The sequence below is a fragment of the Nothobranchius furzeri genome, chromosome 9 (assembly GCF_043380555.1).
Source record: "Nothobranchius furzeri strain GRZ-AD chromosome 9, NfurGRZ-RIMD1, whole genome shotgun sequence".
NCBI lineage: Eukaryota > Metazoa > Chordata > Actinopteri > Cyprinodontiformes > Nothobranchiidae > Nothobranchius > Nothobranchius furzeri.
The window spans coordinates 33,411,061-33,429,176 of record NC_091749.1 but is presented as its reverse complement, the minus strand read 5'-3'; the positions used below and the strand labels follow the sequence as shown (position 1 = coordinate 33,429,176).

The 18,116-nt window shown below is 43.6% G+C and overlaps 1 protein-coding gene across 3 annotated transcripts in view; it reads right to left on the bottom strand.

Moving 5' to 3' along the window:
* LOC139071766 (basic proline-rich protein-like) overlaps positions 1–18,116 on the bottom strand; it is a 191,007-nt gene that overhangs the window by 149,573 nt on the left and 23,318 nt on the right. For 2 of the 3 annotated variants that reach the window (XR_011521579.1, XR_011521580.1), the window contains exon 2: positions 17,499–17,531. Coding sequence is in view for 1 of the 3 variants with exons in the window: in XM_070554788.1 (XP_070410889.1) it covers positions 15,131–15,841 (711 nt within the window). In the remaining 2 variants the exon portion in view is untranslated. Of the gene's footprint in view, positions 1–14,763; positions 17,315–17,498; positions 17,532–18,116 lie in introns of those variants that run through there. The other variant, XM_070554788.1, reaches the window with a different exon arrangement.

Sequence of the window (18,116 nt, the reverse complement as noted above, 5' to 3'; positions counted from 1 at the left end):
CTGTCATGGACTGGGTTGTTTCTGCCATCACCCTTTGGTTTTGAGTTTCCTTCTGCAGGTGGGTGTGTCCGCAGGTGGCCAAGCTGCAGACTATATGCTCATCAGCCGCCCAGGGAGTGTTTAAGCAGCTGAGAGACACCTTCACTTCGCTGGATGATTACTCTACCTGGGTACCTTCTAACAGCCACTTCGCGTATTAGATTTGAGCTCTTAGACCTTTTGAGATTTTGATGTGTTTTTGAATATTGGATTTTAGCATGTTTACCTTCCTGCTCTTGCCAGACAAACCCCCACCCTCATCTCAGACTGGCAGCCTGCTGGAACTCCAACCCCGCTCGTCCCTCAGTCTCTCCCTGTCCAAAACCACCTCCGGTAGCCCACCTATGCCCTCCTGGATTTACATGTCTTCAAGCCCAGCACCTTCCACGTCTCACTCACTGGATCTCAGCCTCAGGATAACCCCTTCAACCTAGACCGGACCACTCCTCCTTCAAGTGATTCACCTCTCCAGACTGTATGTCTTCACATAATTTTGATTCCCTGTTCCCACCCTCGAGTATCTGTCCGCAGATCCCTGCACCGGATTCCTGTTTGAAGATCTCGGCTACGTTTATGCTCCTCCCTTGTTCCCCTTTTAATAAATTATTATTTAAACCTTTTACCCAAGTCTCCGTGTTGATTCTGTATGTCGTGGGTTAGACATTTACAGCAAAACATGACAACTGCATTATTGAGCATGAAAGTAACATCACAGTTTACTAGGTAACTAATTACTTTCACAATGTGGTAACTGAGTTACTAACTCAATATTTTTTTTTGAAAAAAGTAATTTGTAATGATAAATCAATTTCTTTAACGCAAGATTCCCAACACTGCTCGTTACCCTAGCGGTGCAGAAAGGGTTAAACGACAGTCTCTCCTCGAGTTCTACCTCCTAACGCATATGGACAGTGTAACTGGCTGCACATGTTGACACAGGACACTCGGATGAAACAAACTACATCTGTTGATAACACCAAAGCTCGGAGGAAAACGTTCCAGTCAAATGCAAGACTCCTGTGTTTGCAATGCGACGTGACACGTGGGGCCAAAAGTGTAACCGAGGGTCCTGAGAGGAGGATGCTAACTCTATAAAAGCTGCACATGAAGAGAGGACGACGGCCACGGACTCAACCCACACACTTCCGGTCATCACAATAAAAGTGCTGCACACCACATCCTGTCTTTATCAAAATAAGAGTCTCACAAAAGTTTGAGGATGGAGGCAAAAAGGAAGGTTTAGGAAATGAGGAGCTATTTTCCAAAGAAATGTGCAAGTCGCTTAAGGATAAGTTTGCTAATGAAATGAGTAATGTTTTCGGCAGTGTTAGGCTTTAGCCTCAGCATGCAGCAGGAAAATCACATGTACCTCATCAGAGCTACAGGTGATTTATCTGGTTTACTTTTCTCTGAGAGCAAGAGAACCAACCAGGTTAATCATGGTTCTCTTTCTCTTTCAGAGTCTAACTTCCACCAGCCTCGGAGGAAACTGCAGCCTTGTGCAAAGATATTATCCGCCTTGAGACAGTTAATCCTTTAAAGCCTGACGCATGAAACAAAAATCTGAATACTGTGTTTTACATATTGAAACATGTTTGTCTAATATTAATACAACAATAAAACTAAATACAATTTGTACTTGGCTACTTTAGCGTCCACCAGAGGGCAGAAAATATGTTTCTGATTCAATAAAGCAGCTTTTTGAGGAAAACTCAAATCTATTTAAAAAAGAGCTCTTATAAACTCAAATGTGTGTCTAGATAAGAAACAAAAGTTGTTAAAGGGTTAAACTGACATGTTTAATGTTAAAATGTTGGTGACACGCACGTTTTTCAATAACATTTAACATTACAATTAAGTATGTAGAACAATGTATAAATGGGTAATCAGTGCTGTATTGTGGATCAAAGAGTAAACAAAAAGACGTGTGTGTGTGTGTGTGTGTGTGTGTGTGTGTATGTGTGTGTGTGTGTGTGTGTGTGTGTGTGTGGGTGTGTGTGTGTGTGCGTGTGTGAATTTCAAGAGCAAATTTACACAATACTTTAAATGTGAAACTAGCTAGTAGCTACACAGTTCTCAGCTGTGATCAGTTTAAGCTTCACAAACAGTCTCGTGGTATCATCTTGATTTCTCTTGTTTTTCCACCGTGCTGTTTATTTTTATAATCAGCCCTGATAAATTCACAGCATGCAGTAAACCTTTCACTGCCCGTGATATATACTTCCAGGACTCTGTTCAAGTTTCCACTCACAGTGCAGAATTACTTTCTCATCACAATTTTAAATGAATTCATTATAAACGAATCTAAAGGATTTAGTCATCATACAGGAAATCTTGCCAACTCCAAATGACCCAAGTTAGCTCTGCTCTTAAAACCAATTGATGCATAAGGAATATGTACAATAGAGCATCCAGAGTTCAGGCCCATAAATTTGAGAAGCTCTACGTTCCACAAGTATCGGCAGTTTAATCACAGGGAGCTCAGAGGAGACAGATGAGTTTCACAGGAGCTTCAATACAATTTTTTAATCTAAAAAGGCAAAAAGCAAGAAATGTTTGGTTTACAATTAATTTTAAAAGCATGTATGATTTTATTTTACATACTCTCTACCTGCTAATATTGTTATTATTTTGTTACACTACTCTGGGATGGAGACATCAAAATTAGCTAAACAGGTTACCTGGGTGCCACACAAATGGCAGCCCACTGCACCTGGGCGACTTGATGTAATTCTTGGAACCATTAAGTCTGAATTCTTCAACTAAATCCTAAAGGGGAATTTCTGACCTTTGACCTTAAACAAGTGGTTCATACTGAACAACCTAAAGTGGTTGAATTACGACAATTATGTAAAAAAAAGTTAAATAAATAAATGTGTAGAACAGAATTTCTCTGTATTACCCATTACAAACATTGGTCCAGATTGGTGTGAATGGTTGTTTGTGTCTTATAAATGGTTTCATCATTTGAAATTGGCCTTTTATGTTCACTTAGGGTTTTTTCCAACTGATATTGGAAAAAAAGGCATTGATAATATTAAATGTATCCTTTCTAAGGTGCACAAAAACCAGTTGGTGGAGTTTTAAGGAGGGAACCTTAATGTTTCTGTATATTTAGAATGATTCAAGCTTATTCTGAACATTTATAAATCTGTCATCTGACAAGAAAATGAATAAGAAAAGGTAGAACGGGATCCTGGGAAAGACAATAGTATCTTGATAAGAGGCCCAATTCCACTTTAACATTTCAGGTCTTGTTTTAGTAACTGAGACCTGTGTTGATTTACCATATGAACAAGGCCTCCGGTGAAGGAATTGCCTCCACAGAAGGGCAGAGCCGCTGGATGATAGATAAAGTAGGGCAGGGGTAATGATGAGGCATCATCGATGTAAATGATACTCAGGGAGGCCCAGAAAGACGTGTGTGGGGGGCTGTGAGCAGGTGAAAAGGGAAATTCAGACACCAACACTCCTGAGAGTTGGGAGCAGGTGAGAGGGAGGGTGAGAGGGGAGGCGGATGGATGGAGGAAGGGAGAGAGGGAATAAGGATGATGAAGAGGGAGAGGCGAGAGAAACAGAGGTGTTGGGGTGGTGATGTATGTAGTCTTGTCACAGAGTAGTCGAGGAAGATACAGCGTAGTCCTTACACTGGGGAAGCAACACCCCCACCCACTCAACAAAACACACACACACATTTGGCTGCCATCCCACACCCACCCACCGTCTCTTCATAGGTCAGCCTGGATGTAGAGGCTGACTAATAAGGAAAAGGTTGTTAGGTTGATCCCCACCACAGACAGGGGGGTTTCCTGACTGTGGGCTGGCAGCTGGAGGATTTTGATTTTACTTCTAAACTTCTCACCAGCGATGTCCTTGAATAAGATGCAGAGTCCCACTGCACTGTAGGTGGACTCTAGCATCTCTGATGAAATGTAAATGTATGCAGGGTGCTGCATATGAAAGAGGACGAAATATGGACACTTAGCATCTTAAACTCAACCAGTCTGTATGATTTCAGACAGTAACTGTTACAAGCCAACAAGCTAACGGAGACTCTTTACATTTAGTGTGCAGTTAGAAAAGCTATACTACCTTATGCCATGTGTTGTTCATGGTTCACTGCCCATTTCACCTTATTTTCTCTAAATTATATGTGATTGTTGGAACTTCAATGATAAAAGCTTTGGGTAAAAGAAAATAAAACTCCACAAAACATGTTTGAGGATCCTTCATGTATACACAAATCCAAAGCTGAATGTGAGACATGTGGATGTCTGGGAAATTGATAAATTGAGCACAAAAATCAGCAAGCATACACTCTTGTCAGAAAATGGCATATATATATATATATATATATATATATATATATATATATATATATATATATATATATATATATATATATATATATATATATATATATGTATATATATATACAGGTGCTGGCCAGTAAATTAGAATATCATCAAAAGGTTGAAAATATTTCAGTAATTCCATTCAAAACGTGAAACTTGTACATTATATTCATGCAATGCACACAGACCAATGTATTTCCAATGTTCATTACATTTAAATTTGATATTCATAAGTGACAACTAATGAAAACTCCAAATTTGGTATCTCAAAAAATTAGAATATTCTGAAAAGGCTGAATATAGAAGACACCTGCTGCCACTCTAATCAGCTGATTTACTCAAAACACCTGCAAAGGCCTTTAAAAGGTCCCTCAGTCTTGTTTTGAAGGCACCACAATCATGGGGAAGACGTCTGACTTAACAGCTGTCCAAAAGACAATCATTGACACCTTGCACAAGGAGGGCAAGACACAAAAGGTGATTGCTAAAGAAGCTGGCTGTTCGCAGAGCTCTGTGTCCAAGCACATTAACAGACAGGCGAAGGGACGGAAAAAATGTGGTAGAAAAAAGTGTACAAGCTCTAGGGATAACCGCACCCTGCAGAGAATTGTGACGACAAACCCATTCAAAAATGTGGGGGAGATCCACAAAGAGTGGACTGCAGCTGGAGTCAGCGCTTCAAGAACCACCACGAGGAGACTCATGAAAGACATGGGATTCAGGTGTCGCATTCCGTGTGTCAAGCCACTCTTGAACAAGAAACAGCGCAAGAAGCGTCTCGCCTGGGCCAAGGACAAAAAGGACTGGACTGATGCTGAGTGGTCCAAAGTTATGTTTTCTGATGAAAGCAAGTTCTGCATTTCCTTTGGAAATCAAGGACCCAGAGTCTGGAGGAAGAGCGGAGAAGCACAGAATCCACGTTGCATGAGGTCCAGTGTAAAGTTTCCACCGTCAGTGATGGTGTGGGGTGCCATGTCATCTGCCGGTGTTGGCCCACTCTGTTTCCTGAGGTCCAGGGTCAATGCAGCCGTCTACCAGGAAGTTTTAGAGCACTTCATGCTTCCTGCTGCTGACCAACTTTATGGGGATGCAGACTTCACCTTTCAACAGGACTTGGCACCTGCACACAGTGCCAAAACCACCAGCACCTGGTTCAAGGACCATGGTATCCCTGTCCTTGATTGGCCAGCAAACTCGCCTGACCTTAACCCCATAGAAAATCTATGGGGTATTGTGAAGCGGAGGATGCAATACGCTAGACCCAACAATGCAGAGGAGCTGAAGACGACTATCAGAGCAACCTGGGCTCTCATAACACCTGAGCAGTGCCACAGACTGATCGAGTCCATGCCACGCCGCATTACTGCAGTTATTGAGGCAAAAGGAGCCCCGACTAAGTATTGAGTGCTATACATGCACATTCTTTTCATGTTCATTCTTTTCAGTTGGCCAACATTAGAGAAACAAACATTTTTTCATTGGCCTTTAGAATATTCTAATTTTCTGAGATACCAGATTTGATGTTTTCATTGGTTGTCACCTATAAATATCAAAATTAAACGTAATAAACATCGGAAATACATTGGTCTGTGTGCATTGCATGAATATAATGTACAAGTTTCACGTTTTGAATGGAATTACTGAAATATTTTCAACCTTTTGATGATATTCTAATTTACTGGCCAGCACCTGTATATACACACACAGTGTTGGGAAAAAACAAACTAGTTCAAAGTTCAGTTCATACATTTTAAAATGAACTAGTTTGTTTCTTAGTTCACAATCAAAAAAACGTTGAACTAAGTTCACTGTTCCAAAAACGAACTAGTTCATAGTTCCTTTTCTCATATATATATATATATATATATATATATATATATATATATATATATATATATATATATATATATATATATATATAAATATATATATATAACTATAACTTTTTCAATGGTTAGCACCCGTTCAGTCAACACTCATACACAGTTGCAGTTTATACCCTACAGTATATTCTCAATAAAGAGGAAAACATTATTTGATTTTTTTTTCCTATGGGAAATTATTAAACAGTATTAGGAGGCAGACGGAGGTAGCAAACTAAACATATTAAAAGTGCAAAATATTAAAAAACATATAATCTTTCAGTTAAGTCTCTTTTCAATTTTTCTGAATGAACTTTGACTCCTGCACATAGCATAGACATAGAAGAGTAGACGCCTGTCACGTTGCGGGTGTGGAGATGATGGACCATGTGTGGTGGAGCAGATCAGGAGGTACAGATGCAGGCTTCAGGTAAAGGAAAATGGTTTTAATGGTGGAACGGGAACGAGCAGCACAAGACAACGATGACAAAAACGGCAATGATCTGACAAAGACTGATACAAGGAGGGAGGTATAAATACACAGGGAAAATGAGGAACACATGGGCAGGTAAACAAGGGGCAGGTGAAAACAATAAGGACTAATCGAGGGCAGGAGAGAGACACAGTCAGGGAGGCAGGGGCAGACCGTGACAGTAGCCCCCCTTAAGGGGCAGATACCAGACGCCCACAAGCCACACAACAGGAGACTCTGGACCACTTGACTCGGGGGACCAGGAACACTTGACTCAGGGGACCAGGAACACTTGACTCGGGGAACAGGAACACTTGACTCGGGGAACTGGAACACTTGAATTCGGGAACTTGGTCTCTGGAACTCGACAGCAGCGGGCGCGGGACACTGGAACTCGACAGGACACTCGGACACTGGAACACTTGACATGAACAGAAACTGGAACTGGACCTGGAAACTGCAGCAGCCAGGGTGGGACCCAGTAGGAACTGTAGCAGCAGGCGTGGGACCCAGTAGAGACAGCAGCAGAAGGCGTGGGACCCAGTAGAGGCTGCAGCAGCAGGCGTGGGACCCTGAAGAGGCTGCAGCAGTAGGCGGAACTCAGAAGAGGCTGCAGCATGGAGGACCTGCAGGCGTAGGCCCTGCAGGCGTGGACCAGGAAGTTAGTGTACTGCAGGAGCGACGCGAGGAAAACCAGCTTGACGGCAGGTACTCGACAAACGGTCTGAGCAGGTGCACATCCCGATTCGCTGGGTCCATTGGTGGAGGTTCGGGTGAAGGGAAGCAGACATGGAGCGGGAAGACCAGCCCTACCACCCCAGAGAACGTTGGCGTGCGTAGGGGGTTTTACCTCCATCAAAACTCCAGGATCCTCGGCTTCCATTGTAAAAACAGGACAGGGCAGAGAGCAGGAGAGGAGAAAGGGTTCGACCACCTGGGAAACAGGTAGTATGCGCCAAAAACCCTTGAGTCAGAATCTCCCTCTGCTGAACCGAGAAAAAGAAAAAAATAATCCTCCAGGCAGATGTTTCAGAGCTCACCACAGGTCCAGGTTGGTCAGATCATTCTGTCACGTTGCAGGTGTGGAGATGATGGACCATGTGTGGTGGAGCAGATCAGGAGGTAAAGATGCAGGCTTCAGGTGAAGTAAAATGGTTTTAATGGCGGAATGGGAACGAGCAGCACAAGACAACGATGACAAAAACGGCAATGATCTGACAAAGACTGGTACAAGGAGGGAGGTATAAATACACAGGGAAAATGAGGAACACATGGGCAGGTAAACAAGGGGCAGCTGAAAACAATAAGGACTAATCAAGGGCAGGAGAGAGACACAGTCAGGGAGGCAGGGGCAGACCGTGACAACGCCGCACCAACCGCTACTGCATATGTTTGGCCACTTTTGCGGGTTCTACTTTTTATAAACTCTATGGTTAACAGGATGTTTCAGTTAGGCTTTAGCTCCGGAAAAGCTCCGTGGAGATCTGGAGCTAGACAGGCGAAAGGACGCGTTCACAAATCTGTTCACACACGCTAGGACGAACGCACTCACTTTTACGTTCGTCAGGCAAAATACGAACAAGGTCAGTTCACGTTCACAAAAAAACCCTGAATGAATTCATGAACGATTGTTCAATGAACGTGTAGTCTTCTACCCCTATTCCCTGGATTAGCCACCAAGAGAAAATACAAGGAAACTTGCAGCTCAGAAAATGTCCCACAGATCTGTCATACTAAAGTTTGCAGTCATGCACTCAGCCATCTTGACCTGAGACCAAGGACGGCTGTTGTACATTTAGCACCTGGGAAAGAGCAGAACATATCTTAGCTAGCAGAAGCTAACGTTAGAGTTAGCAAATCACACAACAGAATATGTTCAGGCTTTTGTTATTTGTGGAGATAAAACATCAACATTACATATTTTTTACCCAAGAAAAAAGAGCAAACAGAGGCAGCAGAAGAGGCATTAATTTTAGTAAATCAGAGAAGAGATATTCACATATCATGTTTATGAGTAAGGCTCACGATCCTACTGTTTTCCAACCTCCACCAAACTTCTAGGAGCGCCAGAGCACAGAAAATGACTTAAAAGGCATTCATTCATTCTACAGACCACTGCAAATTTACTGAAATAACGAATGATACAGACCCTTCCAAAACATTTGAAGTGTGAGTCAGAGAAATGAACCCTTCACTCCTCCATTATAGCATTTCCTCATGTGATTAATTATATATATATATATATATATATATATATATATATATATATATATATACACACATATTATTTTATTTATTTTACATAGTTATTTTTTACCATGTCCTGTCTGGCTGTGAAGCAAACAGAATTGATGTCTGAATGCTGGTAACAAGCCTTACAGATTTACTCTCAGGTGGAGCATCAAAGCGTCTGCTTTTAATGTCACGCCTGATACTTAAAACTTTATTGTTATTGTTTTTGAATGCTTTGTAATTCCGACCAGACACGAAGTCAGAGGTGAAAGAGAAAGGAAAAGACAAATGGTGGGGAGAGAGGGGGGAAGGGGGTGGGGGGTTCCACAAAATAAACAATAATGAACAAGAGTTTGCTTCTAGACCTGCAGAAAGAGAAAGAATAGAAAAAAATGGGACACACAACAATACATCAGGAGCAAGCTATCACTGTGTCAACCTGATGATGAAATATAAAATCAACAATGTTTAACTGAACAATCACACGATAATAAATCATAGTTCATTTAGTGGCAACGACAGCCTTAAGACGTGTTAAACGTGCCCAAGCCCATACTTTTGAGAGCACTATGTGAGCACCTGTGTGTGTACACATGCTTGTTTATGTGAGGTTTCTCTATAAAAGCGTCCAATAGAGAGTGTGAGGGGCCACAGTTCTGCCCCCCAAAGATGTGTAGGAGACAGGGGGAGCTCCAAGTCCCAGAGATCCAGGTGCTGCCCCAGAACAGAGGAACCCCAAGGAGACTGCAACCAGAAAGGCGCCCGCCCCCCTCGAGAGGCACAGAGGATTGCCCCAGGGGGGCCACAACCAGCAGCCGGCAAAGTCCCGGGAGATACAGTGGGGCAAACATGTATTTAGTCAGCCACCGATTGTGCAAGTTCTCACACTTAAAATGATGACAGATGTCAGTAATTTACATCATAGGTTCACTTCAACTGTGAGAGACAGAATGTGAAAAAAAATCCATGAATTCACATGGCAGGATTTTTAAAGAATTTTATTTGTAAATCAGGGTGAAAAATAAGTATTTGGTCAATAACAAAAATTCAACTCAATACTTTGTAACATAACCTTTGTTGGCAATAACAGAGGTCAAACGATTACTATAGGTCTTTACCAGGTTTGCATACACAGTAGCTGGTATTTTGGCCCATTCCTCCATGCAGATTTTCTCGAGAGCAATGATGTTTTGGGGCTGTCGCCGAGCAACACGGACTTTCAACTCCCTCCACAGATTTTTCTATGGGGTTGAGATCTGGAGACTGGCTAGGCCACTCCAGGACTTTCAAATGCTTCTTACGGAGCCACTCCTTTCTTGCCTGGGCAGTGTGTTAGGGATCATTGTCGTGTTGGAAGACCCATCCACATTTCATCTTCAAAGCTCTCACTGATGGAAGGAGGTTTTGGCTCAGAATCTCACAATACATGGCCCCATTCATTCTGTCCTTAACACGGATCAGTCGTCCTGTCCCCTTAGCAGAAAAACAGCCCCAAAGCATGATGTTCCCACCCCCATGCTTCACAGTAGGTATGGTGTTCTTGGGATGCATCTCAGTATTCATCTTCCTCCAAACACGATGAGTTGAGTTTATACAAAAAAGTTCTACTTTGGTTTCATCTGACCACATGACATTCTCCCAATCCTCTGCTGTATCATCCATGTGCTCTCTGGCAAACTTCAGACGGGCCTGGACATGCACTGGCTTCAGCAGCGGAACACGTCTGGCACTGCAGGATTTGATTCCCTGCCGTTGTAGTGTGTTACTGATGGTGATGTTTGTTATTGTGGTCCCAGATCTCTGCAGGTCATCCACCAGGTCCCCCCGTGTGGTTCTGGGATTCTTGCTCACCGTTCTCATGATTTTTGACCCCACGGGATGAGACCTTGCGTGGAGCCCCAGATCGAGGGAGATTATCAGTGGTCTTGTATGTCTTCCATTTTCTGATAATTGCTCCCACAGTTGATTTTTTCACACCAAGCTGCTTGCCTATTGTAGATTCATTCTTCCCAGTCTGGTGCAGGTCTACAATTCTTTTCCTGGTGTCTTTCGAAAGCTCTTTGGTCTTGGCCATAGTGGAGTTTGGAGTCTGACTGTTTGAGGCTGTGGACAGGTGTCTTTTATACAGATAATGAGGTCAAACAGGTGCCATTAATACAGGTAACGAATGAAGGACAGAAAAGCTTCTTAAAGAAGACGTTACAGGTCTGTGAGAGCTAGAGATTTTCCTTGTTTGAAGTGACCAAATACTAATTTTCCACCCTGATTTACAAATAAATTCTTTAAAAATCCTGCCATGTGAATTCATGGATTTTTTTTTCACATTCTGTCTCTCACAACACCTTCAGAGACTTTTACCAAACTTTGTACTCGCCACAGATAAACCCATCAGATAATGAGATCAATGAGTTCCTTGACAGGATAACACTTCCTAAATTATCAGACAGCCAAGTTACAGTCCTGGACTCGCCACTAACATCAGCGGAGCTCCAGGAAGCCCTTAAATCCATGACTAATAGGAAAGCTCCAGGTCCAGACGGGTTCCCAGTAGAGTTCTACAAAGAATTCTGGATCATTCTGGCTCCAGCATTTTTCAGAACGGTGAGGGAAATCGAAAAGAGCGGCAGATTATCCTCATGTAACACCCTTTTCATCTATCTATTAAGGTAGCGCGACTCATTTTGCGAATGACCGCAGTCACCAATTCTTGTCATGTGTCTTACCCATGTATGTCTGATCTCTGAATTGTGTGCACTGAAACTCAAGTTCGTTTCTCTGTATGTCCTGCACATGTGGTAGAAATGACAATAAAAATGACTTTGACTTTGAGATTACAGCCAAACATGAATTCAGCCATTATTAGTCTCTTGTTAAAACCAGGCAAAGACCCAGCATATCCAACCAGCTATCGCCCAATTTTTCTTATTAATGTTGATCTCAAAATGATTTGTAAAGCCCTGGCAAAAAGATTAGAGAAGGTAACCCCCTTCATAATACACCCTGAACAAACTGGTTTCATCAACGGTAGATAGTCATCCACTAACTCACGTAGATTACTTGATTTGATAGATTTCTCTTACAGTAGAAACAAAGAAACTAGTATATTATCTCTAGATGCAGAAAAAGCTTTTGATAGAGTTAACTGGAAGTTCTTATTTGTAACTTTACATAAATTTGGTTTTGGGAACTTCTTCATAAACTGGCTACAAACATTATACAGTTCACCAACAGCGCGTGTCAGGACGAACGACCAAATATCAGCTAGCTTCTGTCTTCAGAGGGGGACCAGGCAGGGATGCCCACTCTCCCCCACACTATTTGCTATCTTTATCGAACCACTAGCAGCAGCAATTAGGCAAACAACAGGTATTAGAGGGATAAAGTGTAAGAAAATAGAACATAAGATCAGTCTATGCAGATGATGTTTTACTCTTTCTCCAGATTTCTCAATCCTCTCTCTCCCAAGCAAAAGAACTGATAAACTCTTTTTTAAGAGTTTCAGATTACTCTATAAACTGGTTAAAATCCACAGTTCTACCAATTAATTTCTCATTTGTCAATTTGCTTAATACACAATTGGAGTCAGGGAATATCACCTACCTGGGAATTAATATCTCTCCCAAGTTAGCAGATCCAACCAAACTAAACTACATCCCACTTTTAAGGAAAGTGGAAGATGATCTTGCAAGATGGAAATCCTTACCAATATCACTCATGGGGAGAGTTGCTACAATTAAAATGATGGTCTTACCCAGAATAAATTACTTATTCTCGATGATCCCAAACAAACCACCAGCTGACTGGTTTAAATCTCTGGACTCCTCAATTACTAAGTTCCTTTGGCAGGAAAAACCTCCACGAATTAGCTTAAAAACGCTTCAGAAGACCAAGGACAGAGGACTGGATTTACCCAATTTTTATTATTATTTTTTAGCCAACAGGCTGCAATATATACCAAGATGGTTGCAAGATAACCCACTAGATGAGTCCTGGTTAGATATAGAACAGACACTTTGCAATACGATAGAGCTTTCAGACTTACCATTTATTAGCTCAAGCATAAGAAAACATGAAATCTTCAAAAGTATTAGTATCAGCACCTCTCTGACAGCATGGTGGGAGTATCTTAAAATGACAGAGTCTTCACTAGTACCATGCAGACGCACACCTATCTGGAATAATCCTGACATTTTGCAAAATAACAAAATGATGAACCTTCCGGACTGGAAAAACAAAGGAATCCTATACCTGGAACACGTTTATGAAGGATTGAACTTCATCCCATTTAATAGAATAGTCTCCCAATTTGGAATGGATAAGAATAGCATTTTAGAATATCACCAAATTAAATCTGTAGTCAAACAAAAATTTATGCTCAATAAAATAGAATTACAAACACCACCAAGGGTATATGACTTTTATAATCTAAAACCCCCCAAACTATTGTCTAAAGTATATAAGACACTGTCCAAAATAGACGATAAAATTGCAATCCCCATTGAAAAATGGGAGGTGGATCTATCAATTAGCTTTGACCAGGACTTCTGGTCCCAAACTTGTTTAAAAACTTTTAAAATGATCAGACACCCCAATTTACAATTAATTCAGTACAAAATTCTACACAGAGTACACTATACAGGTCATCGGATGTTCAAGATGGGGTTTGTGTCGTCTGACACCTGTACACACTGCACAAACAACATTCCTGACAATTACATTCATGCACTGTGGTCCTGTCCACCTGTCCAGGAATTTTGGGGTAGAGAATGTGAGGATCTGTCAAAATGTCTGAAATGTCATATCCCAACTTCCCCCTCACTTTGTTTACTGGGAAACCTGGATGATGTCCCGATTGAAACATCTTTGGTTCACGTGGTTCTGACTGCCATATGCATTGCTAAGAAAACTATCCTCTTGAACTGGAAAAATAGAGAAACTCTCTGCATTAACCAGTATAGAAATCTTTTGTTAGATCATATTGCACTTGATTTAGCCTCTGCTTCCACTTCAAATCAATCTCTCTGGGCTCCTTTGATCGGTTCCATCATATAGCGATGATGGGGGACCGTTGATGTTGTCCTGCGGGATGATGTGGGTGGGGGGTCTGAGTTTGGAGTATCCAGATGTTCCCTGGAGGTGGGTTCACTGGGGGTGTCTGGGACTGGGGGGCCGTTGCCCCCCTCTGGAGGTGCTTGGGTTGCATCGGGGGGTGGAATGCTTGCGGTCGTGAGTGGGGCCCCTTGGAGGTCTTGGCGGTGGCCATGGGTCACTGCCTGGTGGCTGCATTGCCACTGGGCGGGTCTGGGTGGGAGCCTGGGGGCCCGGGAAGTGGGGGTGGCCGGCCCTGTGTGGGGATCTGGGCGGGGCCTTGGGGATCGGGTTCTGACATGTGTGCTGCCGGGAAGAAGGCGGGAACATGCAGCAGTGCCTGGCCCGGGTTCAGGGGCCTCATGTAGACCTTGGCTCCTCTGCTGTTCAATCACAGGGGAGGGGGAGGTCCAGGAGGGGGAGGACCCAACCTTACCTGGATGTCCTATGTCTTATATATTCTGGAAGTTGTGCAAATGCAGGGATGGGCATAGATTTTCTGCTGGGGTGGGGCTGGGTTGGTGCCCTCGGACTCCGTGGGGCTCTGTAATGGTGCTGCTTTGGGCCCTGGCAGGATGGGCTGGGGTCTCCATGCCCTTGGTGGCAATTTGACAACGGAGGTGCCTATTGGGGCCAGTGGGGGAGCTGGCTCCCTGGAGGGCTAAGCCAAACCAGCCGTTCCTCCCCATCCCTGCATATTTCTCTCCTCCTGCTCCCTCACATCATCACACAAACATACACATAGGACCTTGGGGGGTGGACAAGTCAGGGAGTGCGGGTATGGACCCCATTTCCGCATTCCTGTGGCAACCTACCCCCCAATTTTATTTGCACCTTATACACTTCCACCGACGATATTCCACGCAAACACAAACTTAGGGCCTTGGGAGTGAGCACATTCAACGGCATTTGGCAGGGGGATTTCTCAGCCTCCTCCCGAGTGCCAGTGCCCACTTCCAATTTTAAACTGCACTTAGACACCGAGGGCTGTGGGTGCAAGTGGGGTGGTGCGGTGGCATCCGCTGGCATAGGCCAGACAATGCCTGCACTGCCCGCTCACCACAGCCATGGAATACACCTCATCAACACACAACACTATAATGGAGCAGGCGGAGGGAGACTAGGGGTCTTAGCACACCTCTGTTGTTGCTTGGCTTCCTGGGGCTGGAGACTAGCAGGGAGATCTGGCCGTCTGGTTGGGGTCTGGGGTGATGGGTTGCTGTGCTCGGCGTTGGGCGGGGGAGCCTGCTCACCAGCACCCCAGCAGAAAGGGTCAAACTCTGGTAACCGGTGATGGTTGTACCCAATGTGCAGCAGTACCGGGACCAAAGTGAATAGGGTGTGTATGGGGAGCATGCTATACATCTTCGCCCGCCCTCCCCCGTCACACTTGGTGTGGGGTGTGGTGCCTTGGTCTGCCTGAGTGTTCGTGGCTCCCGGGTCAGAGGGTTTAAAATATTTGGTGCCTGCCTGGTCAATCCCGGTGGCTGCCTGGTGGGGTCTGGGTCCCTGGGCTCTGCTGGGTCCCCGGGGGAGGTGGTCGCCCCTGGGTCCCGGGTCGCTGGGTCCCGGGCTCGGCCGGCTAGGGGGTGGGAGGTGGCGGGCGGGCCTGTGGGCTTGCCGCTGATATCTCCCGGGGCCCTGCCGGCTGCTGGTTGTGGCCCCCCGGGGCGATCCTCTGCGCCTCTCGAGGGGGGCGGGGGGCCTTTCTGGTTGCAGTCCCCTTGGGGTTCCTGTGTTCTGGGACAGCGCCTGGATCTCTGGGACTTGGAGCTCCCCCGTCTCTTACGCATCTTTGGGGGCAGATCTCTGGTCCCTCACACTCTCTAATGGACGCTCCTATAGAGAAACCTTACATAAACAAGCGTGTGTACACACACAGGTGCTCACATGGTGCTCTCAAAAGTATGGGCTTGGGCACGTTCAACACTTGTCTCAAGGCTGTCGTTGCCACTAAATGCACTGTGATTTATTATCGTGTGATTGTTCAGTTAAACAATGTTGATTTTATATTTCATCATCACGTTGACTCAGTGATAGCTTGCTCCTGATGTATTGTTGTGTGTCCCATCTTTTTCTGCTCTTCTCTTTCTGCATGGACCGGAGCATGGTCGCTGACAGCTATGGGGAGTATCTCAGTGTCTGAAATGTCAGCCAACAATGAGCTGCTGACTAGAAAATAATCCAAACATGAATGAGAGTGATGGACGTGTGAGAAAAAAGTATACTCTCTACGGTTAGGATGAAGAGATCGCCATGCATCACAAAGCCCATAATCACTCATGTACTGTTTAACTATGTTAGTGGATTGCCAATTGCGCTGAGTCCCGGCTGTACTGAGCCTGTCTGTTAAAGAGTTCATCCAAAAATTAAAATTACCTCCAAGTATAAGTGGACAATCCAAATGTACAGAGAAAAAATTATGAAAGAATGGAGGGTCATCAATATTTGGACAGTATATGCTGACGATAAATAAGCTTTGGTTCTGTATAGATATTTTTAACATTATAAATCTACCCTCTGGATCTGAAATTGTGTCCAATACTGTGAAATTGATGTTTTTGTGTATTAAAATAGCTACACCCCTCTGCCTAGAGTTATAGCATGCAGATAACTTGCTGGGAAACTCTGGTGGTTTAAGTTCATGTGCAGAGAAGAGATTAAAAATGTTTGATCAGTTAAAAAGAGTGCAAGCAGACGTAATATTATTACAAGAGACTCATGTGATTAATTAAAGAAAAATTCTGCACACACCTGTATGCTCCCATGACTGACCTAGAGTTTATTTGAGGCAAATGTAAGTATGTGTTTGAGAAGTTGGTCTAAAGATGAGAACTGTGTGTTTTGGTGCATTGAGTTGGAGTAATCCATTCTCTCCACAATGGTATGGAGAGACACTCTAGTCATGCCTTGATTTACCCACACACACGAACACACACACACACACGCACACACAAATACACAAGCTGTGTCATGCTGCGTTACATGGACTCATGATCACATTATCTTGTGCTGGACCCTACACACTCATTCACTTATACAGCATTCTCTGTAGAGTTCCTTAAAACACACACACACACACATGCACACGCACACACACACTACAGGAGGTAGTAGCCCACCTGATGGACCAGTTGAGAGGAGAGTGGCGTCCATGCACACTCACACCTAAACGCACAGACTTGCACACACAGTGGTCCCACTGACAAGCTCTTCCACGCCAGATAAATCTGGTTTACAGTCTTATCTGAGCACAGATAGCACCTCTACAGGCAAATTCATCCACAGACAGACACACACACAAATATAATATCACAAACAACATTTGGATCAGCAGAGGCAATGAATTCAAGACATGTTACCACACACACACACACACACACACACACACACACACACACACACACACACACACACACACACACACGTACAGTATAAAAGGCTCCTTACCTGCAGGTGGGCAGCTGTGGAGTAAAGACAAGGCTAAAACAAAACAAAAAAAAGCAGCGTTAATAATAAATAAAAAGCTATTCCCGAAAAAAAGGGTTAAAAGAGAGAACTTGTTAAAGATGTGTGTGTGTGTGTGTGTGTGAGATGGGGGGGGGGGGGGGGGGGTCTGAAGGGGAGGGAAAAAGTTTATTTTGAACAAACATCCCAAGCATCACATTAGTCACAGCACGGCATCACAACTTGGATGAAATATAACAAAGACTTTTGAGGCATAATCCTGCAGAACTGCCCTGTCCTTCCTGCCTCGTGAAGGTCAGCGTAAGGTTTCCAATGCTCCTCAGCACATTTCGTTTTTATTTACTTTTTCTTACTTTTCTTACAGGCAACAAGGTCTAAATGTCAATTCAGGTATCTATGAAGGCAGAACACTTCACTAAAAGCTTCATAATTTTTATTGTTTTCCCTTTTATTAACCATCCATTTCTGCTCCTCCTTTTACTAAATTGTTTATTTTATTTACTTTTTATATTGTACTTTCAGGTGAGAATACCTTTACATCATAAGATAATAAGAGAACAACATGAGTCCAGAAAGAATCAGAGTTAACTCAGAAAGAAA